The following is a 26,683-nucleotide window of genomic DNA, read 5'->3' on the forward strand; positions in this document are numbered from 1 at the left end:
CTCCCTGACACTACTATGGACCCCCTTGAGACCCTGGCCCAGCAAATGCAGGGTCTCTCCCTACAGGTCCAGGCCCTGGTTCAGAGGGTCAACCAGCCTGACGCTACCATGGTAGTGCCCCTCACCTCACCTCTTGAACCCCACCTCAAGTTGCCTGACCGGTTCTCAGGGGACCGGAGGACTTTTCTCTCCTTTCGGGAGAGTTGTAGGCTCTACTTTCGCTTAAAGCCTCATTCCTCAGGTTCTGAGAGCCAGCGGGTGGGTATAATTATGTCCCGGCTCCAGGAAGGGCACCAAGAGTGGGCCTTCTCCTTGGCTCCTGACGCCCCTGAACTTTCCTCCGTTGATCGTTTCTTTTCTGCTCTCTGACTCATTTATGACGAGACTGACAGGACTGCCTTTGCCGAGAGTCAGCTGGTGACCTTACGTCAGGGTAAGAGACCTGTTGAGGAGTATTGTTCTGACTTTAGGAAGTGGTGCGTAGCTTCTCGGTGGAATGACCCTGCCTTAAGGTGCCAGTTTAGGTTGGGTCTGTCGAACGCCCTGAAAGACCTGCTAGTTAGCTATCCCTCTTCTGACTCCCTAAACCAAGTTATGGCTTTAGCGGTACGACTTGACCGACGTCTTAGGGAACGACAGCTTGAACGTTTTTGTGTTTTCCCCTCTGACTCCCCCATGATGCCTCCCGAGGTCCCGTTGCTTCGCTCTTCCACGGAAGACTCGGAGGTACCTATGCAACTCGGGGCCTCCGTGTCCCGCCGACAACGTAGAGAGTTCCGCAGGAAGAATGGTCTCTGCTTCTATTGTGGGGATGACAAGCATCAAGTGAACACCTGTCCTAGGCGTAAGAATAAGCAGCCGGAAAACTTCCGCGCCTAAGTGATCATCGGGGAGGTCACTTGGGCGCACAAGTATTTCCCGTAAATATGAAACGTAATAAAATCTTGCTTCCCTTTCAGGTCTCTTTTGGTGGTAGGTCTGATACCGGCAGTGCCTTCTTGGATTCAGGGTCTTCTGCTAATATCATGTCTGTGGAATTTGCTATGTCTCTAGCTATGCCTTTGATTGATTTGCCTAAACCTGTCCCGGTAGTGGGTATCGACTCCACTCCTCTTGCTAATGGTTATTTTACACAGCATACCCCTGTTTTCGAACTCCTAGTTGGCTCCATGCATTTGGAGCAGTGCTCTGTACTGTTGATGCAGGGATTATCGTCCGATTTGGTTTTAGGCCTTCCCTGGTTGCAGTTGCATAATCCCACGTTTGACTGGAATACTGGGGAGCTTACCAAATGGGGTAATGAATGCTTGACGTCATGTTTTTCTGTTAATTCTATTTCTCCCCCTGAGGAGGTAAACACGCTACCTGAGTTTGTTCAGGACTTCGCTGATGTTTTCTCTGAAAGGAGGCCTCCGAAGTGTTACCTCCTCATAGAGAATACGATTGCGCTATCGAATTGGTACCAGGAGCTAAGCTTCCTAAGGGTAGGATATTTAATCTCTCTTGTCCCGAACGTGAAGCCATGAGAGAGTATATCCAGGAATGCCTGGCCAAGGGTTACATTCGCCCCTCTACTTCTCCGGTAGGTGCTGGCTTCTTCTTCGTAGGGAAGAAGGATGGTGGTCTTAGGCCATGCATTGACTACCGTAACTTGAATAAGGTCACTGTAAGGAACCAGTATCCCCTTCCTTTGATTCCTGATCTCTTTAATCAGGTTCAGGGGGCCCAATGGTTCTCTAAGTTTGATCTACGGGGGGCGTATAACCTTATCCGCATCAAAGAGGGGGATGAGTGGAAGACTGCATTTAACACGCCCGAAGGTCATTTCGAATACCTCCTCATGCCCTTTGGGTTGTGTAATGCTCCTGCGGTCTTCCAGAATTTCATAAATTAGATTTTGAGAGATTACCTGGGGGTATTTCTTGTAGTGTACCTTTATGACATACTGGTGTTTTCCAAGGACAGGTCCTCCCACATTGAGCATGTGAGGAAGGTGCTCCAGGTCCTTCGGGAAAACAAACTGTTTGCGAAAACCGAAAAATGTGTGTTTGGGGTACAGGAGATACCATCTTTGGGTCAAATCCTCACTCCTCATGAATTCTGCATGGACCCCGCCAAGGTCCAGGCTGTGGCGGAATGGGTCCAACCTGCCTCCCTGAAGGCGTTACAGTGTTTCTTGGGGTTCGCTAATTATTACAGGAGATTTATTGCTAACTTCTCGGTCATCGCTAAGCCTCTTACGGACCTCACTCGCAAAGGTGCTGATCTCCTCCACTGGCCTCCTCAGGCTATCCAGGCTTTTGAGGTCCTTAAGAAGTGCTTTATCTTGGCCCCGGTGCTGGTTCAGGCCAACCAAATGGAGCCATTTATCGTGGAAGTTGACGCATCCGAGGTGGGAGTTGGGGCTGTCTTGTCCCAGGGTACCAGGTCCCTCACCCATCTCCGTCCCTGTGCCTACTTCTCCAGGAAGTTTTCGCCCACTGAGAGTAACTATGATATTGGCAACCGCGAACTCTTAGCCATTAAATGGGCATTTGAAGAGTGGCGCCACTTCCTGGAGGGGGCGAGGCACCAGGTAACGGTCCTTACCGACCACAAGAATCTGGTTTTCCTAGAATCTACGAAACCTATAGAGAAAAGAGGTCAAGTACACACAAGATATTGCAATAGAAAAGATTCTTTATTAACAAATTCAAGAAACAGGACAATTTAAAAAATGAGTCATACAATGTAAGTTGGCGTCAGCCCATGTTATGTATAAATATTAATGGTAACACAATGTCACAAATGAGTAACAAGACCCGGGATCAATACTGTTGTACATTAGACAGTCTTTAAATGCATATGGCTATATGTAACACATCATGAATAGGTGGTGCAGGTGGTGCAGAACCTCAGGTTGAAACCACTATTTGCCTGTTGTATAGAGGTTATAAATATATGTGGCCAATACACATGGATGAAATCATTCATATATAAGGTACACAGTTTACAAATGTTGAAGAATGTAAGTCGTGAGTGTTATTGGTAGCACTAAAGCAAATACAGGTGAAAGTCGAAGATCTGAGTCATAATACCAGCAGATAGCCAGATGCATAGGAAGAAAGTAGTATTACGTACCCGGATTCATATAGCCAACATGGGGGAGACGCCAGTCCCGACGCGCGTTTCGGCTGATGCCTTCGTCCGGGGACAACCAATATGTACACAAGCAGGAATCGTGTGAACTCCAAAAAAATATATATCTTTATATGTCTATAAAAGTCAAGGTAACACACATAGTTATATCTATAGACTGAGGAGAACACACATATAACCCAATATGACCTGGTACTCTGACCATAGCATTACTACGAAACCTATAGAGAAAAGAGGTCAAGTACACACAAGATATTGCAATAGAAAAGATTCTTTATTAACAAATTCAAGAAGCAGGACAATTTAAAAAATGAGTCATACAATGTAAGTTGGCGTCAGCCCATGTTGTGTATAAATATTAATGGTAACACAATGTCACAAATGAGTAACAAGACCCGGGATCAATACTGTTGTATATTAGACAGTCTTTAACCCCTTCCCGCCGGATCACGTATATAAACGTCATTAAAATCGGTGGCTTACCGCCTTTTCACGTAAATATACGTCATGGAGATGAAGCTGGCTCAGGAGCTGAGCCAGCGACATCACCACCGGGTGACAGCTGTATGTTACAGCTGGCACCCTAAGGTATCGGCCAGGACCGGAGCTAGCCTCCGATCCGACCGATTAACCCCTCACATGCTGCGTTCAATAGAGATCGCAGCATGTGAGGAGTTTATAGCCACCGGCACCCCAGCAACGTGATCGCTGGGTTGCCGGTGGCTGCAAAGGCGATCGGAGGGCTAATGCTTACCTCCCGATCAGCCTGTAACGGAATCCTCCTATGCCCCGTCGTCGGCGGGGCCCAGGAGGCTTCCGGTAACATCGGCAAGATGGCGCCGGCTCAGCTTCCGGCTCAGAATCTGAGCCGGCGTCATCAGCAGTGGGTGTCCGCTGTATGTTACAGCGGACACCCCGATCTATCGCCAGGAACCGGAGCTAGCTCCGATTCCTGGCATTAACCCCTTCGATGCAGCGATCCATTGTGATCGCTGCATCCTAGAGGTTTGTAGAAAATCGGCAGCCTTGCCATGCGATGGCAAGGCTGGCGACTGCTACCATGGCAACAGGAGCCCTAACAATGGACTCCTGTCTGCCATTACGTAAGCTGATTAGGCCCCGCCCAGAGGCGGAGCCTGATCGGCTTGCTGTCAGTGAACAACTGACAGTTCCAATACATTGCACTACATAGGTAGTGCAATGTATTAGAACATCAAACAAATAGTTGGACATTCAAGTCCCCTAGTGGGACTAAAGAAAAGTGTCAAAAAAAGTGTCAAAAAAGTAAAAATAAAAGTTGGAAAACATACAATAAAAGTTTCAAATAATAACCCAAAACACAATCGCCCTTTTTCCCTTATAAGTCATTTATTATTGAAAAAAATAATAAAGCCATACATATTTGGTATCGCAGCGACCGTAACGACCTGAACTATAAAAATATTATGTTATTTATCCAGCGCAGTGAACGCCGTAAAAAAAACCTCAAAAACACTGCCATAATTACTGTTTTTTTGGTCACGGTCTTCCAAAAATTGAAATAAAAAGTGATCAAAAAGTCGCATGTATCCAAAAATGGTACCGATAAAATCTATACCTCGTCTCGCAAAAAAAACAAGCCGTCACACAGCTCCATCGATGAAAAAATGTAAAAGTTATGGCTCTCACAACTTGGCGACAGAAAAAATACATTCTCTTTCCAAAAGTAATTTTATTGTGCAAAAAGTTATAAAAAAGTTCTATAAATTTGGTATCGCCGGAATCGTACTGACCCGCAGAATAAAGGTAACATGTAGTTTATAACGTACGGTGAACGGTGTATATAAAAAAAAAGTGGCACAAGCTGGGCATGACATTTGACACTGAATTGGCATATCTAGGGAAACTATTTAATTTGTACCTTCCGCAGCGCAATCATTTATGGAAAAGACCTGTGGGGTGAAAATGCTCACTACACCTCTTAATAAATGCCTTGAGGGGTGCAGTTTCCAAAATGGGGTCACTTCTCAGGGGTTTCTTTTATTATTTCACATCAAAGCCTCTGCAATTGTGAACCAATACTTTATAAGTCGCCAAATTAGGCCTCAATTTTACATGGTACTCTTTCACTCCTGAGCCCTGTCGAATGTCCAGGCAAAAGATTAGGGCCACATGTAGGGTGATTCTAAAACAGGGAAACACCGCATAATAATTGAGAGCTGTCTTGTTATGGTGGCACAAGCCAGGCACCACATATTGGCGTATCTTAGGAAAAATTCCCATTTTCATTCTCCCACATCGTGTGCACACGAATTTCTGCAAAACACCTGTGGGGTTAACATGCTCACTACACCCCTAGGTGAATACCTTGATGGTGTTGTTTCCAAAATGGGGTCACTTCTGGGGGGGATCCACTGTTTTGGTCCCACAGGGACTTTGCAAATGCAACATAGCAACCAGAAACCAAATGCAGCAAAATCTGTACACCAAAAGCAAATGGCGCTCCTTCCCTTCTGAGCCCTGCCGTGTGCCCAAACAGCATTTTACGACCACGTGTGGGGTATTGCCGTACTCCAGAGAAGTTGCTTTACAAGCGTTGGGGTTCTTTTTTTCCTTTATTTGTTGAGAAAATTAAAAATTTGGAGCTAAAGCTACGTCTTATTGAAGAAAAAGGATTTTTTTTATTTTCACTGCCCAATTCTAATAAAATCTATGAAACACCTGTGGGGGCAAAATGCTCACTACACCCCTAGATGGATTCCTCAAGGGGTGTAGTTTTCTCAATGGAGTCACTTTTTTGGCGTTTTCACTGTTTTGGTACCTCAGGGGCTTTGCAAATGCGACATGGCCTGCACAAACCATTCCTGCTAAATTTGAGCTCCAAAAGCCAAATGGCACTCTTTCCCTTCTAAGCTCCGCCGTGTGTCCAAACATCCGTTTATAACCACATGTGGGGTATTGTTTTACTCGGGAGAAATTGCTTTACAAATGTTGTGGTGCTTTTTCTCCTTTAGTCCTCGTGGAAATTAGAAAAAATTAGCTAAACCTACATAATCTTTGAAAGAATGACGATTTTTATTTTCACGGCCTACTTCCAATAATTTCTGCAAAAAACCTGCGGGGTCAAAATGCTGAATATACCCCTAGATAATTTCCTCAAGGGGTGTAGTTTCCAAAATGGGGTAACTTTTGGTGGATTTCCACTGTTTTGGCACCGAAAGAGCCCTTGAAACCTGACATGGAGCCTAAAATATTTTCTAATAAAAAGGAGGCCCAAAATCCACTGGGTGCTCCTTTGCTTCTGAGGCCGGTGCTTCAGTCCATTACCACACTAGGGCCACATGTGTGATATTTCTAAAAACTGCAGAATCTGGGCAATAAATATTGAGTTGCGTTTCTCTGGTAAAAACTTCTGTGTTACAAAAAAAATAGAATAAAAATGAATTTCTGCAAAAAAAAAATGAAATTTGAAAATTTCACCTCTACGTTGCTTTAATTCCTGTGAAACGTTTAAAGGGTTAAGAAACTTTCTAAATGCTGTTTTGAATACTTTGAGGGGTGAAGATTTTAAAATTGGGTGACTTTTTGGCGGTTTCTAATATATAAGGCCCTAAAAGCCGCTTCACACCTGAACTGGCCCCTGTAAAAATAGCCTTTTGAAATTTTCTTGAAAATGTGAGAAATTGCTGCTAAAGTTCTAAGCCTTGTAACGTCCTAGAAAAATAAAAGGATGTTCAAAAAACGATGCCAATCTAAAGTAGACATATGGGGGATGTTAATTAGCAACAATTTTGTGTGGTATAACTGCCTGTCTTACAAGCAGATACATTTACATTTAGAAAAATGCTAATTTTTGCAATTTTTCACCAAATTTGGGTGTTTTTCACTGGTAAATATTGAATTTATCGACCACATTTTTCCACTATCATAAAGTCCAATGTGTCACGAGAAAACAATCTCAGAATCACTTTGATAGGTAAAAGCGTTCCGGAGTTATTACCACATAAAGTGAAATATGTCAGATTTGAAAAAATGGGTCTGGTCCTGAAGGCCAAAATGAGCTTGGTCCTGAAGGGGTTAAATGCATATGGCTATATGTAACACATTATGAATAGGTGGTGCAGGTGGTGCAGATCCTCAGGTTGAAACCACTATTTGCCTGTTGTATAGAGGTTATAAATATATGTGGCCAATACACATGGATGAAATCATTCATATATAAGGTACACAGTTTACAAATGTTGAAGAATGTAAGTCGTGAGTGTGATTGGTAGCACTAAAGCAAATACAGGTGAAAGTCGAAGATCTGAGTCATAATACCAGCAGATAGCCAGATGCATAGGAAGAAAGTAGTATTACGTACCCGGATTCATATAGCCAACATGGGAGAGACGCCAGTCACGACGCGCGTTTCGGCTGATGCCTTCGTCCGGGGATGGTGTCTTCCCGGCGGGACCCTCCCTTAAATATGGGCATAATTAGACCGTAATTGGTGGCAGTGGGTGATGTCGGAGGTACTCGGCGACAGGCCGGGGGTAGCAAGATGGCTACTCCCCACTTCCGGTACCGAGTCATCCAGGCGGAAGTGCGCAGACGCTGTCTGACAGCGCCGCCCACGTCCAACCAGGATCAGAGACTCGGCCGAGAGTGAGTGAGCCACTCCCCCACCCCCCGCCAGCGCACACCTCCTCCTCCCAGATAGTACTCAGAGCGGAGATGCAAATTTGGAGACACTGATGACATTGGCGGTGAAGATATGTAAGTACGTTGGGGAAACTTAAAAATGATAAAACATTATTTGTAGGGGATGCAACTGCGATCTATGTGCAGGTAGATTGGCAAGAAACAAGAAGAGGAAGAAACAAAAACAAAAAAGAGGAAAAAGAAAAGGAAACGAACAATAAAGGAAAAATATAAGAAGAAAACACAAGTATATGTGATGTGACATGAAAGACGGTCCATAATAAATAAGGATGATACAAAATGTAAATAATTGAATAAAGGAAGAGGACCGAAGAAAAGTGAATGAATGAATAAATAAATAAAGATGTGAAAATTGTGTGGAATAATAAAAAAGTGTTATATAAATATATATACAACCAATGTACAGTGTATTGTACTTATGTACAAAGAATATATAAATAAATAAAGTGGAACAATGAATTAATAACCGTGTAAGTGGTGAATAAATGAATTTGATAGTGAAAATATAAAGGACATGTTAACTGGTTCCCGACCGCTGGCTGTATATTTACGGCCTGCAGTCAGGGTCCTTAAAACCCGAGCCATAGACTTTTTACGGCTCGGGTTTTAACTTGCTGCCCGCGCGATCGGGCAGCTGAATGTTGGGTCTCCGGCTGTCAGTGACTGCCGGGGACCCTGAGGAGAGGATAGAAGCAGCTTTCACTGCTTCTGTCTTCTCCGATGTGTTTTTACACAGCGTTCAATGAACGCTGTGTATAGGAATAGAGACAGCAGCAGCGGCGCTGTCTCTATTCCTCCCGGTGATCATGTGACAGGTCACATGATCGCCGGGTGCCATTAGTGACAGACTGCTGCTGGGTCTTACTAGACCCAGCACAGCCCTATTAGTGACAATCGTCACTATGAGAGGGCTGATTTCCCCTGTAACTGGGGCTGCTGTGCAGCTCCAGTTACAGTGGAAAAGATGGTGTAAAAGAAAGAAAAAAAATATATAAAGTTCCCCAAAGGTCTTTTTTGACCTTTGGGGGACAGACCATAGTAATAAAAAAATAATAAAGTAAAGTGCAAAAAAAATGTAATAATAAATACACATAAAATACCCACCCCCCAAAAAAAAACGTTCCCCCCGCCAATCATTGTTGTAACGCTAGCGCTGACCCAATTACCCTAATATAGACATGTAATATATTAAAATTTACGGTAGACAATGACGATCACAAATAAAAGGTCTATTTTAGGTTAAAACTATGTTATTACCCCAAAAAAATAGCTGAAACGTAAAAAAGCTTATTTTTTTACTATTATTTTCAAACTTTATGAATAAAAATTCTAAAATAGCAAAAAAGGTGTGTATAAAAACGATAAAAAATGAAACCTGCATTGTCTACGGAAAAAACGTAGCAAAAATCACGTCGTTAGCCCAACAAATAAAAACGTTATAGCCATTTAACTAACACGTGCTAAAAATGGCTAAACAGTGTCTGGTCCTGAAGGCGCAAAATAGCCCGGTCCTGAACTGGTTAAATAATATGTGAACAAATCTTGGAAATATGGATGCCATCCCCGGACGAAGGCATCAGCCGAAACGCGCGTCGGGACTGGCGTCTCCCCCATGTTGGCTATATGAATCCGGGTACGTAATACTACTTTCTTCCTATGCATCTGGCTATCTGCTGGTATTATGACTCAGATCTTCGACTTTCACCTGTATTTGTTTTAGTGCTACCAATCACACTCACGACTTACATTCTTCAACATTTGTAAACTGTGTACCTTATATATGAATGATTTCATCCATGTGTATTGGCCACATATATTTATAACCTCTATACAACAGGCAAATAGTGGTTTCAACCTGAGGATCTGCACCACCTGCACCACCTATTCATGATGTGTTACATATAGCCATATGCATTTAAAGACAGTCTAATATACAACAGTATTGATCCCGGGTCTTGTTACTCATTTGTGACATTGTGTTACCATTAATATTTATACACAACATGGGCTGATGCCAACTTACATTGTATGACTCATTTTTTAAATTGTCCTGTTTCTTGAATTTGTTAATAAAGAATCTTTTCTATTGCAATATCTTGTGTGTACTTGACCTCTTTTCTCTATAGGTTTCGTAGAAATGCTATGGTCAGAGTACCAGGTCATATTGGGTTATATGTGTGTTCTCCTCAGTCTATAGATATAACTATGTGTGTTACCTTGACTTTTATAGACATATAAAGATATATATTTTTTTGGAGTTCACACGATTCCTGCTTGTGTACATATTGGTTGTCTTTTCCTAGAATCTGCTCGGAGGCTAAACCCGAGACAAGCTCGATGGGCGCTATTTTTTACCAGATTCAACTTTTTGGTTACCTATAGGGCTGGGTCTAAAAATATTAAGGCCGATGCACTGTCGCGTAGCTTCATGGCCAGCCCTCCTTCGGAGGAAGATCCTGCTTGTATTTTGCCTCCTGGTATAATCATTTCTTCTATTGATTCTAATTTACTCTCTGAAATTGAGGCTGATCAAGGTTCAGCTCCCGGGAAACTTCCTGAGGACAAGCTGTTTGTTCCCGTGCAATACCAGCTAAGGGTACTTAGGGAAAATCATGACTCCGCACTATCTGGTCATCCAGGCATCCTGGGTACCAAACACCTCATTGCCAGAAACTTTTGGTGGCCTGGGTTGCCTAAAGACGTTAAGGCCTACGTCGCCGCTTGTGAGGTTTGTGCTAGGTCCAAGACTCTCAGGTCCCGACCAGCGGGCTTACTACGTTCTTTGCCCATTCCCCAGAGACCTTGGACCCATATCTCCATGGATTTTATCACCGATCATTGAAGTCCTGCTCCCCGTCCTTGGCTCCCTCGAGGAAACCTCCTGTGGGGTATTGGTCAGGAAGTTCCACCTTCGTTTCCCCAATAAACCAGGTCCACTTAGAAAGGGTCCGGTGGCCCCTCATAAAAGGGGGGGTACTGTAAAGGATCTGCCAGGTACAACTTCTGTGTATACTCCCATAGGTGATCAGTCTGCACCTGAGTCTATGTCTCTGAGACTGACTCCATCTTCCACCACTCAGGATGGCAGGCTTAGGAGTGGGAGAGCCTATCGCAGCCTGGTCAGACGGAGCTAGCTCCCGCCCTCTGTCTATTTATACCTGCCTTTCCTGTTCCTCCTTTGCTTCTGATTCTGATTCTTCTCGTGTGGTTTCCTGGCCCAGCTACAGCTTCTATCTATTTGATCCTGCTCCATACTGACCCTGGCTTACTGACTACTCTCCTGCTCTGCGTTTGGTACCTCGTTCACTCCTGGTTTGACTCGGCTCGTTCACCACTCTTGTTGCTCACGGTGTTGCTGTGGGCAACTGCCCCTCCCCCTTTGCTTTGTGTTCCCTTGTCTGTTTGTCTTGTGCACTTACTGAGCGTAGGGACCGCCGCCCAGTTGTACCCCGTCGCCTAGGGCGGGTCGTGTCAAAGTAGGCAGGTACAGAGTGGTGGGTAGATTAGGGCTCACTTGTCCGTTTCCCTACCCCCGTCATTACAGTAGGCTGTTTTGAAGGGGCTGCAACACTTGACGTTACAACGCTATGCGCTGCGCACAATATCCCGACCCTGGATGGAGTCAGGACCACCTCTGCGGCCGAAGAGGAGGGTAAGTTTAATATCACTGTCTGCTGGAGCTGATAGGTCGGGGTCCAACTCCCGGGACCCCTCGCCAATCAGCTGTTTTGAAGGGGCCGCGGCGCTTGTATGAGTGCTACTTTACCTTCATTTCATGTACGTGTCGGCGATTTACAGTGCGAGCAAGTGACTGGAATGAAGGGGAAGTAGCGCTCGTACGAGCACTGTAGCCTCTTCAAAACAGCTGATTTGGACCCTTACCTATCAGCTTCAGCAGACAGCGATATTAACCAACTTCCCCCTGCTTGCATTCTTGGCCCTAATGACCAAGCAATTTTTATAGTTTTTCCATCGTTACATTCGAAGAGCTTCAACTTTTTTATTTTTGTGTCGACATAGCTGTAGAAGGTCTTGTTTTTTGCGGGACAAGTTGTATTTTTTAATAACACCATATTATTTATTGATTAACTTTTATTTACTTTTTTTTGAGGGGGAATAGAAAAAAAACCTGAAATTTCACCACACTTTTTTGAGTCCTAAATCTACACTGTTTACCGTGTGGTATAAATAACACAATAACTTTATTCAACGGGTTGTTACGATTGCAATGACACCAAATTTGTATAGGTTTTGTATGTTTTACTACTTTTACACAGTAAAAACACTTTTTTTTCTAAATTATTTGTTTTTGTGTCTCCATATTTGAAAAACCATAACTTTTTTTTATTGCCGATGCAGTTGTATGAGGGCTTTTTTTTTTGCTTGACGACTTGTAGTTTTTATTGGTACCATTTCGGAGTAGATGCGACTTTTTGATCACTTTTTATCAAAATTTTTTTAAGTCAGGATTCACAGAAAACAGCAATTTTTCCATTGTTTTTAATTTTATTTTTTACGGCGTTCACCGTGCGGGTTAAATAATGTAATAGCTTTATAGTCGGGGTCGTTACGGACGCGGCAATACCAAATATGTGTAACTTCTTTGCTTTATTTAGATTTTTTTTTAATAGTAAAGCATTTTGTAAGGGGAAAAAGTGGGTTTTTCTTTGTTTTTCAATTTTTTTTTACTTTTTTACTAGTCCTACTAGGGGACTTTGATATGCGATCACCCGATCACTTTTATAATACACTGCAATACTTCTGTATTGCAGTGTATTACTGCCTGTCCGGCATGACCTAGCAGGCATTCACTACAGGCAGACCTGGGGGCCTTTATTAGGCCCTCGGCTGCAATCGGAGACACAGTCACTCGGTGATCGTATCACCGGGTGTCAGTGGGATGAGAGGGAGCTCCCTCCCTCTCTCCAAAACAACTCAGATGCGAGCGCCGCATATGAGGGGTTAAACGGTAAAGATCGATACTAATATCGATCCCACCCATTCGAGCAGGAATGCCCTCCCCCTCAGCTACCTCTGGTAGCCGAGAGCAGGGACATTCAACGGCTCCCTGCTCTGTTTATTTATTCTGATGCAGAGCCGTGAAAAGGCTACTGCATCGGAATAAAGCCCATTAGTGGCCGCCGTGAAAAGGCGTATCGGCGGTCATTAAGGGGTTAAACATACCCTCCTCTGCAATCTGGAATGAGGAGGGTAAGTACTGTCAGTTACTATAGTAACAGGGGCCCCTGTAGATTATTACATAGGCCCCAGTTACTATGGTAACTTTTTATAGAAGTGGTGCAGGAGGCCACAGGCCCAGCTTTCTTCGGGGCCCGGTCGCAATTGTGACCGCTGTGACCCCTATAGTTACGCCACTGCTATCTATAGCTATGAACAGTGATGTGAAAATGTATTTGCCCCTCACCCAATCCAATTTGTTTCATTTACAAGTTTCACACTATCCAACTAATTTTAATACAAGTTAAAGACAACACGAGTAAACACAAAATGCAGATTTTAAATGATCATTTAAATTATTGAGGATAAAGATTTATTAAAATTTTATATCACCCATGTAAACAAGTAATTGCCCCCTTAACCTAATAGCTAGTTGTGCCACCCTTGGGCAGTAACAACTGAAATCAAACATTTGTGACAACTTGTGATGAGTCTTTTATATCGCTGTGGAGCAACTTTGGCGCACTCTTTTTTGCAGTATGGATTTAGATTGGCTCCATTGGAGTTTTTTTTTTAGCATGATCTGCTCGTTTAAGGTCTTGTCAGAACATCTCAATGGGATTCAAGTCAGAACTTTGACTCATCCACTCAAAAACCTTAATTTTGTTTTTTTTGAGCCATTCAGCTGTGGACTCCGAATCATTGTCCTGCCGCGTAACCCAACTGTTTGTTTTTTTATGTTATTCACCGATCATCATGCATGCTTTGTACAATTTATTGTACAATTTATTACGGTTATGAGGATACCAAATATTATGGTGAGGGAGGGGAAGAGCACATAGGGGGGATATTTTTATTTTTATTTTTTGAAAAATTGACAGAAAAATAATTTCCTATCATTTAATGTACTTTTATTGTGCAGGGAGTAGCTGCTGCTGTCCCTGCCCTTACCCTGTTGCTGTAGATGAGGTTATGCAAAATTGTATTGTACTTTTCTCCTGCTCGAGCGAGCTTGGGATAATAAGCAGGAGAGAGTAAAAGGATCAATGTATTTGTAAATATTCTTCTCATAAATGCAATATTTCATTAGTTAGATTATCTTAAAATCCATGCTTACTGGCATTAAAGGGGTTTACCAGTCCCTAAAAAATGTATTGCCTATCCTCAATAGCTGATCGCTCAGGGGTCAGTCTCCCGGGACCTCACACTGATCAGCTGTTTTGACGGGGGTGCAGCGCTCGTACGAGCGCTGCTTCCCCTTCATTTCTACTTGCTCTCTGTGACTCGTCTACACAGATGTAGTGGTGATTTACAGTTTTGCAGCCTTTTCTTGTTGAAATGAAAGGGAAAAGGCTGAAATACTGTGAATCGCCACTACATCCGTGTCGACGATTCACAGCGATAAAGTAGAAATTAAGTGGAAGCACCCTATGAGTGCTTAACCCTCTTCAAAACAGCTGATCGGTGAGGGTCCAGGGAGTTGGACCCCGAGCGATCAGTTATTTATGGCCTATCCTTAGGATAGTCCATCAATTTTTAGAACCTGGAAAACCCCTTTAGGAGATCATGAAAATAAAAAATTTCCAATTGCATCCAGTGTTTCTTTACGCCTAGAGCACGCCGTGACGTTTCTGAAGTGTTCCTTCTTTCTCAAGCATAAAACATTGGCCAATGGTCTGCTTGAGCTACTTCAAGAATTCATGTGTAACCCCTTCCTGACATCCGCCGTGTATATACACGGCGCTGTCAGGAAGGGGTTCCTGCAACACGCTGTACCATTACGTTGCACAAGATGGGCACAAAATATTGTACGGTGAAATGGTAAATTTGTGGAAAAATTGCAATTTTCACTTTGCATCATCCACTGCGTATTAATTTCTGAAAAACACCTGTGGGGTCTAAATGTTCACAAAAAATTGGGTATGGGATAAAGGAGATGAGTGGGACAAGAATAATAGGTGTTAGGTCGCCTTCAATAATTGTATGTATTGATACCGACAATTATAGGAAAATAAATATTCAGTGCAATGTCCCCTTGAGTTGCACTGACAGAGTGATTTTCATATACTTTTTATCTTTATTCTTACTTGAAAATTTTTATTTTTATTATTTATTTTTATTATTATTAATAGTGTTGTGTTTTTCTTATATCAAATCCCATTGAAATGAGACACCATCCTGTCTGAATGGTTGTGTCCACATCAATGAGAATAAGGAGGGAGTTCGCTTAGAGCTATGATTGTGTAACTTAAATTTTAAGCGCCCTCACATAGGAATTGCCTAAGTTGACCTCAATTCATAAGGTCATATGGACATAAGACCTTATGAATTAAGGGGGTATTACCATACTCGGGAGAAATTGCTTTACAAATGTTGTGGTGCTTTTTCTTCTTTATTCCTTGTGAAAATGAAACATGTTGATCTAAAACTACATCTTTTGAAAAAAAAAAATATTTTTCATTTTTACGGCTTAATTCTAATTAATTAAGCAAAAAAACTTTGGGGTCAAAATTGTCACTATACCCCTAGATGGTTCCTCAAGGGGTGTAGTCCCAAATGGAGTCACTTTTGGGGGGTTTCCACTGTACTGGTACTACAAGGGCTCAGCAAATGCGACATGGCTCCCAGAAACCATGCCAAAAGCTAAGTGCCGCTCCTTCACTTCTGAGCCCTACCATGTGTCCAAACAGCAGTTTATTACCGCATATGGGGGTATTGTCGTACTCAGGAGAAATTGCTTTACGAATATTATGGTGCTTTTTCTCCTTTAGTTCTTGTGGAAATTAAAAACATTTGTTAAACTTACATTTTATTGGAAAAAATTTAGATTTTAATTTTCACAGCCTATTTCCAACAATTTCTGTAAAACATCTGTGGGGTCAAAATGCCTACTATACCCCTAGATAATTTATTTGAGGGGTGTAGTTTCCCTCAGGGGCTTTGCAAATTTGATATGGCCTCTGCAAACCATTCCAGCTAAATTTGAGCTCCAAAAGTCAAATGGTGCTCCTTCCCTTCTGAGCCCTGACGTGTGTCCAAACTGCAATTTATGACCATATATGAGGTGTTGTTGTACTCGGGAGAAATTGTATTACAAATTTTGGGGTGCTTTTTCTATTTTTCAGTCCTTGTGGAAATGAAAAAAGTCTAAGTTTTCATTTTCACAACCCAATTCTAATAAAATCTATGAAACACCTGTGATGTCTAAATGCTCACTACACCCCTAGATAAATTCCTTGTGGGGTGTAGTTTCCAAAATTGGGTGTTTTTTGTGTTGTTTCCTTTGTTTTGGCACCACAAGACCTTTTAAAACCTGACATGGTGCCTAAAATATGATCTAATAAAAAGAAGGCCCCAAAATCCACTAGGTGCTTCATTGTTCTGAGGCCTGTGCTTTTTTACATTCGCACACTAGGGCCACATGTGGGATATTTATAAAAACTGCAGAATCTGTGTAATACATTTATAGTTGTATTTATCTGGTAAAATCTTCTGTGTTACATAAAAAATTTGATTAACAATTAATTTCTGCAAAAAAAATCTAATTTGTAAATTTCACCTCCACTTTGCTTTAATTCCTATGAAACGCCTAAAGGGTTAAGAAATTTTCTAAATGCTGTTTTGAAAACTTTGAGGGGTGCAGTTTTTAAACTGGGGTGATTTATTGGGGTTTGTAAAGTATGGGGCCCTCAAAGCCACTTCAGAACTGAACTGGACCCTGAAAATATAGCCTTTTGAAATTTTCTTGATAATGTGAGAAATTGCTGCTAAAGTTTTAAGCCTTATTATGTCCTAGAAAATTAAAAGGATGTTCAAAAAAACGATGCCAATCTAAAGTAGACATATGGGAAATGTTAATTAGCACTATTTTGTGTGTCTTACAAGCCGATACACTTAAATTGTTAAAAATGCAAATTTTTGCAATTTTTCGCTACATTTTGTTTTTTTTTCACAATTAAATACTAAATGTAGCAACCAAATTTTAGCACTATCCTAAAGTCCAATGTGTCACAGGAAAACAAACTCAGAATTTACTTGGATAAGTAAAAGTACTCCATAGTTATTACCACATAAAGAGATACATGTCAGATTTGAAAATTGAGGCTCTGTCAGGCAGGTCAAAACTGGCCGCAGCGGAAGGTGTTAATAAATACTTGTATTGTCCATAAAATAACAATGTTGGAGCATCTTCTCTAACGGGTTATATAAAGATGGATTGTCTTCTTGAGTCAACTCCTTTAACTGCTAAAAAATTGGATCTTAGTCTGTTGCCCCCTGCTGTAAATGTAGTGGTGTGGGAGAAAATTCCCAACCCTTAGAGGAGGCTTTGCTTTGCCTTAGTGTATAAATTGTATATTTGTACATATGCCAGGATGTGGTACTTTTATTTATGCACTGTGCTGTTGTGCTGTCTGTTTTATGCCACTTTGTTCCTCTATGTGGCATTACAGAAGGGGAATGGCCAGTCTGGCCTGTGTACTTATGTGGCCAGTCTGGCCTATATACGTATATTTTGCTGCTGAAGTTTATTGCACTGTTGTTTTTATTGTTTTTTTTTCTGTACAGACGTTTGATGGTTGGCTCGCTGACTGTTCTAAATTGCTTAATGCTGGGATGTATCGCCTGGACGCCACCTTTGCTAAATTCATGTTGCGACATAACAGCGCCAAGATGATGCATTGTGGCTATGACTCATCTTTGATCTGGAAGCGGCGCCTGCTCTTTAAAGCGGCGGTATACCTGCCAATCTGTGTTCCGTCTTCAGGTGGAAGAGGGGGAACCCAACTGTAGAGCTGCTGGGAGAGAAATCTGTGAGAGTAAGCTGTGGTACTGCTGGTGAAGCGACTGCACATTCAATAGGCCTGACTTTGTGGGTCCTGGAGCGAGTAACACTTGATGGGCAGGAGCCTCCTTGTTGTGTGCAAGTCGTGTTAGCAGTGGTAGGTACAGGCTGGAGTCTTCCCACATGTACTGCATGCAGCAAGCCCATTGCGAGACTAAAAATTGCCAGACTAACCTCTACATCAGGGAGGAGTTCCCTTGGCTTTGTCTACGACAAAGTGTGAGCCAACCAATAATCATCGGCCTGTCTGAGCCGGGTCTAAGAGCTGTGCCTCTCATATTGAGATTTGGTATTGTTTTTTCCCGGCTGTGGCTGGGGGTGCCGTTATCACCAGCCTAGTAATGTTGAGTTACCGGAAATCTCCTGTCTTCGTACCATCTTTGCCGCAACACAGCTGCATTGGCCCTTACACCATTGTACCGGGGCTACACTTTACATAAACATGAAGTATTACTTCTTATTACACACAACCTTACTCTTCCCTGTAGATTCAATAATGGCATATAGAATAAGCGAACAAACAGGACACTGACAAAAGACTTTTCAATTAAATATTTATAAGAATTTGCATTGTCCATGACTTTTATAACACACTGATGAAATATACAGTATGCAATATTATCAAAATACATAAATACTTGGACCCTCTGTATGATTCCATCATAAATACATTTGGTGAGGCCAGAAAATTTATTAACAGAATATTACATTAAAGCTGCTCCCAGCAGACTGTAGATTTTTAATTTCTAAATAAAGAAAATTCTAAAATGTAATATGCATGCTATCAGGCTATATACAACAAAACCCTACAGCCAGAGCCCTGCTTCATTGCGTATACACAGCTCCTAAGACAACCTGGAATTTTTTTCTTAAAGTGCTATTTCATAATCCTTTTCTACATAAGAAATAGGAAAATGTGCTTTAGATTATTTTATGAAGTACCTTGAAATAAAAAATAAAGTTAATGTGTATACACTGGGTTGGTATAGACAGACATAAGACATAGGGAAATAGTTCATGTTTAATTCAGAAAAAAAATAAATTTCAAATTATTTGTGCATGAAATCTCAATCTCATAGGAAGATCATGTGTCTCCTCACTTGTTCCTCACGTGTTGTAAATGTATTTCCTTGTAATACTTTGGCTGTTTATAAATGTGGGATCCATAGATGCAACCTTGGCAGCAATGAAGGAGTGAATACAATGTAAAACTCCAGTGAGATCCTGAAACTCCAGTTCCTGCAAAAAATTTAAAAATGATTAAATAAAATAAAAAAGATAACGAAATAAAATAAGATTAAAAACATGGAATAAAAATCCGGGAGTCAAAGAGAATGTGCAGGGATTAGATTGGACAGAAACTTGTGAAAACCTGAATTTCCACTGAAATTATGAATTGAATTACCGGTAATAACTTTTTTATTCCACTGTTGGCCATGTCCAGCAGGTGACAAATCTAAATGTTTATTGTCTTAAAGTATTCATTATTGATATGCGCCAACAGCCCTAAAAATAACTAGCAGGGGAAAGAAAACTTGGATCCAGCGCAATTTAAAAAAGAAAACGTCTTCAAACGTTATTGTCAGCATTTAAAATCCAAACTGCATATGGGGTGAATGCATCGACAAGTAGCCCACACGTTTCAGAGGTAGCGCACGTTCTTACTCTTGGCAAGTCGCCATGAGCGATTTCAATGGGGCCGTTCACACCTGCAGGAGTTTTCACGCAGCGAGAGTCCGTTATCACGCACCAATGCGCCCAGTGAACTCAATGGGTGCGTGAAAACCAAGCACCGCACACGGATGCACATACGTGGGCCATGTGTGATTTGCGCATCAATTTAATTGAAAATAATTTTTAAAAAAGAATGTGCTTTGCGAGTGCGTGAATAACACATGCCCCTCGCAAAGCACACTGATGCATAACGGACCAGATTCACGCCCGTGAATCTGATACGCTCGTGTGAATGTAGCCTTAAAGCGATTGTCCAAGCTCATATTTAACTCTAAAATTAAATTCTCCTGAAGGCTGCAGTGACGTGTCATTGTGCGATGTGATAAGATCTTGGACATCCCCTTAGGGTATGTGCACACGATGAGAGGCTTTTACGTCTGAAAAGACAGACTGTTTTCAGGAGAAAACAGCTGCCTCGTTTCAGACGTAAAAGCTCCTCCTCGTATTATGCGAGGCGTCTTTGACGCCTGTAATCTTGAGCTGCTCTTCATTGACTTCAATGAAGAACGGCTCAAATTACGTCTGAAAGAAGTGTCCTGCACTTCTTTGCCGAGGCAGTCAATTTACGCGTCGTCGTTTGACAGCTGTCAAACGACGACGCGTTAATGACAGGTCGTCAGCACAGTACGTTGGCAAACCCATTCAAATGAATGGGCAGATGTTTGCCGACGTATTGAAGCCGTATTTTCAGACGTAAAACGAGGCATAATACGCCTCGTTTACGTCTGAAAATAGGTCGTGTGAACCCAGCCTTAAAGTGAAGCATCTGGAAACGATCATTAATAAAAAGGACCTACCAAGGTTATTGAACATACCAGGGCCTATTAAAGAGGATTTTTCAGCTCTCCTGCAAGTCTGTTTTACTGTAGTAAAGACTGGTATTCAATGTGAACTAAAAATTGTGCAGCATATTTCTTAGATCTCTGTATTTTGCCGTTTCTCTGTTATTTATTTTTGAAATGTATGAATAAATGAAAAACTGGGCATGAACATTCCCCTTGTCGATAGAGTGTCTCCCTACATAGTCTAAGGGTATGTGCACACGACCTCTTTTCAGACGTAATGGAGGCGTTTTACGCCTCGAATTACGCCTGAAAAGGCGGCTCCAATACGTCGGCATACATCTGCCCATTGCCTGCAATGGGTCTTACGATGTTCTGTGCAGACAAGGTGTCATTTTACGCGTCGCTGTCAAAATACGGCGTGTAAAATGACGGCTCGTCAAAAGAAGTGCAGGACACTTCTTGGGACGTTTTTGGAGCCGTTTTCTCATAGACTCTATTAAAACAGCTCCAAAAATGGGCGCAAAAAAACCGCCACGAAAACGCTGCGAAAAATGCCGCGAAAAACGCGAGTTGCTCAAAAAACGTCTGAAAATCAGGAACTGTTTTCCCTGGTTTCAGACGTATTTTGTTAATCGTGTGAACATACCCTTAGGGCAGATGTTTGCCAACGTATTGTAGCCGTATTTTCAGGTGTAAATTGAGGCATAATACGCCTTGTTTACGCCTGAATATAGGTCGTGTGAACCCAGCCTTAGACTATCAGTATCGCTTGGAAAGTGTAGTGACATGTTCCCTTGACAAGGGAAATGGTAACACACAATTGTTCATGTATTCATACATTTCAAGGAGGAACAACAGAGGAACGGCACAAATGAAAGGTTTTAATGTGCTCTGTACACTAGAGTTCCTACACACCACAGGAAATAACAACTACTGCTCCATGTTACTGGACTGTACAGGAGACGGTGTAAGGCTGTGTTCACACTGTTTTTTGCAGGAAGAAAATCTGCCTCAAAATTCCGTTTGGAATTTTGAGGCAGATTTTCCTCTCCATGCAGGCCGATTTTCGCAGCGTTTTTCACCCGCGAACATTGAGCGCCATGGGCATAAAACGCAGTGAAATACACTTTCTCTGCCTCCCATTGATGTCAATGGGAGGTCTGAGGCGTAAACGCCCGAATATAGGGTATGTCTCTTCTTTTTCCCGCAAGCCAGTTTTTGAAATCAATGGGACGCATTTTCGGCCGTTGTTTGGCGCGTGTGAACTGACCCTTAGAGCGATGTCCCCTTCTATAAAAACCACTTCCTGCTCAATGGGTTAAGTCTGGCGCCGTTGGTGTCTGTCATGTAACAGATCCAATGCTACCAGTATTATAGTTGTTCTGCTCGGGGCAAAGCAATGGAAACACTAAACGCAGATGTGAATGAAGCCTAAGGCATCATTTACACGAGCGTAATATACGCTCGTGCGACGCGCGTGCTTTTCACGCGTGTCGTACGCACCTATATTGCTCTATGGGGCAGTGCAGACAGTCCGTGGGTTTTGCGCAGCGTGAGTGCGCTGCGTAAAACTCACGACATGTTCTATATTTCAGCGTTTTTCGCGCATCACGCACCCATTGAAGTCAATGGGTGCGTGAAAACCCCGCAGGTCGCACGGAAGCACTTCCGTGAGAACTGCGTGATTCGCGCAACAGCTGTCAAACTCTGAATGTAAACAGAAAAGCACCCGTGCTTTTCTGTTTACAAACATCCAAACAGAGTTTCATAATGATGGCGGCTGCGCAAAAATCACGTAGCCGCGAATCATACACTGATGACACACGCAGCTGTTAAGTGCATTTTGCGAACGCAAAACGCCACATTTTTTGCGTGCGCAAAACACACACGCTCGTGTAAATCAGGCCTAATACTGAGAGATCTCTACTCCCTTTAGATAATTTCCTTCTTGTTCTAGTCCAAATGTAAGTGGAAGAAGCTAAGAAACCCTTGTATGTCCATTTTACTAATTAGGAAACATAAATTTGCATATCATTATGTAGATATGACAAATTCAAATATTGCTATAATCCGTACACTCCTGTATTCTATTGCTGTTGGGTTTTCATTTATATTACAAATCTTCATTTTACTTGGAAAATATTTATTTTAAGGTGCAGTTTATCTCATTATGTCAGCATATATGTGCAGAGTTTGATGGGTCTGTTCCCTAATGGCAATGTATCTATTGAAATTAATCTCAAATGTCAAATATATTTTTAGGCATATCTCTATGAACAATGTAGTCGTCTGGTTACTTTGATTACCAAAATCCCCAGAGCATGTGGTTGAGTTACACTATAAAAATATCATGCTGTGAAAATTCACAGGCTTCAATATGCACCCGTGTGACCTGTAAAAACTTTACTTAGTGACTGTGTCAAATAGGGTTTAAAGAGGATCTGTCACTAGTCTATTAATTCTCTATCTCCTGAGGATATGTTCACATGGCCTATTTTCGGCCGTTTTTCGGGCCGTAGACAACCGAAAAAAGGCCGAAAAATCGGCAGCAGAACGCCTCCAAACATCTGCCCATTGATTTCAATGGGAAAACGGCGTTGTGTTCCGACGGAGCGTTTCTCTCTGCGTTTTTTTACGTGCAAACAAACGGCTGCGAAAAATCCCTGTTGATCAGCTGTTTGAAGGCACCGCGAGCGAGTGCTGCTTACCCTTCATCACGTATGCTATTCCATACTGTCAAACGCCATCACACTTGTAAATTATAGTGGAAATCTATGGCAGCTCCTTGCTCTGTGGGGTGTAGCAAGGTAGAGACCTGTGCCGGGCCGTTAACTTGCCCCCTGATCAGACTTCCCCTCTCAAATTGGACAATGAAATAAATTTAAAAAATTGATTACCCACTTCACCTCCCCTTTTCTGCACTCCGGGTCACTTCAAGCTCCCTCAGCGGCCTGTGGCTTATACAATGTGCTGACCCTGGGCAGCGTCATGACGTTGTATGTCATACAATACTGATGATGTTGTGTGCTACGTTGCATATAAGGTCCTGACACTGACTGGCGTCAGGATCTTGCATGATCTGCCGCGCGCTGAGGGGCCCGGAGGGGAGACGAGGAACGGTGAGGTGAGTATACATACTTTTTATTTTATGTTTGGTGGGGTATGGATGGATGGCGTGCATAAAAAGCAGTAAAAAAGCTAATCGTATGTAAGCTATGAGAGCCTAATGATTTACAATTAATATAAGTGCTTGGTAATGGGAGACAAAATGTATAGAAGAAAAGAATCAGATGTCAGGTTGCTATTAGGAATATGAATTATTCTTAACTCAATTTGGAAAAATTGCCTGAGTTAGCCTATTAAATGAGCAATTTCTCAAATTAATTTGGCTTTGTTTCCTGTAGACTTTGGCACTAAGCCATTGTCTAGGTTATGTGACTATGAGACCAGGTTATTTGGCAACATTGAATCTAAACTATTATTTCTCTTATCAATCATGTTCAATTGTTCTTGGAGCCTTGGGAAATAATCTGCATAGGGTACAGCTTCTTTCCTCAGGTAAGAAACTAGGCAAAATGCATTGTACACTGGCCCTTAACCAGTAGCTTTCAAGTCAACTTTGACTTGTTGATCCAATCTGTTGCTCGCATGTAGGAGGGAGATTTTTTTTTCCAAAGCATTGACCTTCCTGCCTGCTAAATGATAGAGCCGCCCTGGTTGCCAAGCAGACGTAAGAACAAAGTCCAGCCAATGAAACTCTATGTGCCTCCTTCTCCAGGAACATATCATCCTCCTACACGCTACTTAGAGCAACTATGATGGGACTACCCTTCGAGATTCGTACAAGGGGGAGAAGCATGGATGGTTTGATATCCCTACACTGCAGTACTCTCTTGAGCACGTCTTGCAGTTTCTAATTGCAGTTGCATATTAAAGTGTTTAAACTTTTGCCCACAGTCATTAAACCTTGCAGGACTCAATAATGGAAGTATAAAACCTACCACCAGCCAGAAGTGTGGTGAGGGGGGTACCTTGGACCAGAATCTCAGAACTGTATTTTAAAGCACCTTATAATGGTGTGGCTCTTTGTCAACTTCAAGAGGTAAGGACTAAGGACCTCTGTTTTAGGACGTATAGAGAACTTTAAAATGAGGGCTGCACAATCTCTCTCTCTTGCACCGATCTCTGTGTCAACGCGCAAACTGACACAGGAGAAAGGAGATAGCCTGACTACATTCAGAATCCTCTCACAGCTATACAGAAGCCTGGGGAGGTGAATATACATAGGACACCAGTTATAGGAATATTAACTCCTAACCGCCCTTAACTTAGATCTCCTTGGGATATGCCCTTAATACCTGTGTAAATACTGGTTTACATGGGCAGATTTCTGCCCATAATGAGCACCAATCGACGATACAACAAGTCGATGGCACACATTAATAGGCCCTTTTACATGGGCCAGTGCTATACTGTATGGGGGTGAATGATCATTAATTCGTTCCCCATCAGTTTGCATCATTGTCGGCCACACACGTTTACACTAACGCAATTTGCACAAACGATGTGATCAGCCGACGAATAAGCATTTGAACACTGCCCTGTTTACACACGCCAATAATCTGGAACGATCGTTCGTAAGAATACTTGTTCGGCCGATTATTGGTCCATGTAAATGAGCCTATAAGTATTCCAGGAAGACAAATTGACTACAGGTAAGGATAGAAGCCAAAATAGGATGCCAAATTTTTCACAAGTCAGTTAATGAAATTTCTGATCTTCTAGATCTTCCCAGTCTACTATAAGTGCTATTTTTAGAAAAAGTGAAAGTATCTAGAAGTAACAACAGCACAGCCATAAACCGGTAGACTCACAGACTCACAGAGCAGAGCTGCCGAGTGTTAAAGTGTGTGGCATGTAAAAATCACCTGTCTTCTGTTACATTTCAAAACTTCCTTTAAAAATATATATATCCTGGAAAAAGGGCATTCACTTGAAGAATAAGAGACTGAATTAAAAATATATACACTACCGTTCAAAAGTTTAGGGTCACTTAGAAATTTCTTAATGCAATATCTACATAGGTGTATAGAGGCCCATTTCCAGCAACCATCACTCCAGTGTTCTAATGGTACATTGTGTTTGCTAACTGTGTTAGAAGGCTAATGGATGATTAGAAAACACTTGAAAACCCTTGTGCAAATATGTTAGCACCGCTGTAAACAGTTTTGCTGTTTGGAGGAGCTATAAAACTGACCTTCCTTTGAGCTAGATGAGAATCTGGAGCATTACATTTGTGGGTCCGATTAAACTCTCAAAATGGCTAGAAAAAGAGAGCTTTCATTTGAAACTCGACAGTCTATTCTTGTTTTTAGAAATGAAGGCTATTCCATGCGAGAAATTGCCAAGAAACTGAAGATTTCCTACAACGGTGTGTACTACACCCTTCAGAGGACAGCACACACAGGCTCTAACCAGAGTAGAAAGAGAAGTGGGAGGCCCCGCTGCATAACTGAGCAACAAGACAAGTACATCAGAGTCTCTAGTTTGAGAAATAGACGCCTCACAGGTCCTCAACTGGCAGCTTCATTAAATAGTACCCGCAAAACGCCAGTGTCAACGTCTACAGTGAAGAGGCGACTCCGGGATGCTGGCCTTCAGGGCAGAGTGGCAAATAAAAAGCCATATCTGAGACTGGTTAATAAAAGGAAAAGATTAATATGGGCAAAAGCACACAGACATTGGACAGAGGAAGATTGGAAAAAAGTGTTATGGACAGACGAATCGAAGTTTGAGGTGTTTGGATCACACAGAAGAACATTTGTGAGACGCAGAACAACTGAAAAGATGCTGGAAGAGTGGCTGACGCCAACTGTCAAGCATGGAGGAGGGAATGTGATGGTCTGGGGTTGCTTTGGTGTTCGTAAAGTGGGAGATTTGTACAAGGTAAAAGGGATTTTGAATAAGGAAGGCTATCACTCCATTTTGCAACGCCATGCCATACCCTGTGGACAGCGCTTGATTGGAGCCAATTTCATCCTACAACAGGACAATGACCCAAAGCACACCTCCAAATTATGCAAGAAGTATTTAGGGAAGAAGCAGGCAGCTGGTATTCTATCTGTAATGGAGTGGCCAGCGCAGTCACCAGATCTCAACCCCATAGAGCTGTTGTGGGAGCAGCTTGACCGTATGGTACGCAAGAAGTGCCCATCAAGCCAATCCAACTTGTGGGAGGGGCTTCTGGAAGCATGGGGTGAAATTTCTCCCGATTACCTCAGCAAATTAACAGCTAGAATGCCAAAGGCCTGCAATGCTGTAA

The 26,683-nt window shown here is 42.3% G+C and overlaps 1 protein-coding gene across 1 annotated transcript in view; it reads right to left on the bottom strand.

The window, feature by feature from the left end:
* Window positions 1-18,415: 18,415 nt before the first annotated feature.
* The window catches only part of SNTG2 (syntrophin gamma 2), a 443,415-nt gene continuing 435,147 nt past the window's right edge, over window positions 18,416-26,683 (bottom strand). Inside the window, exon 18 of the mRNA XM_075861154.1 lies at window positions 18,416-19,081. Within this exon, the coding sequence (XP_075717269.1) occupies window positions 18,950-19,081 (132 nt within the window). The 3' untranslated portion in view covers window positions 18,416-18,949. The remainder of the gene's footprint in view (window positions 19,082-26,683) is intronic.

This window comes from Rhinoderma darwinii, chromosome 4 (assembly GCF_050947455.1).
Source record: "Rhinoderma darwinii isolate aRhiDar2 chromosome 4, aRhiDar2.hap1, whole genome shotgun sequence".
NCBI lineage: Eukaryota > Metazoa > Chordata > Amphibia > Anura > Rhinodermatidae > Rhinoderma > Rhinoderma darwinii.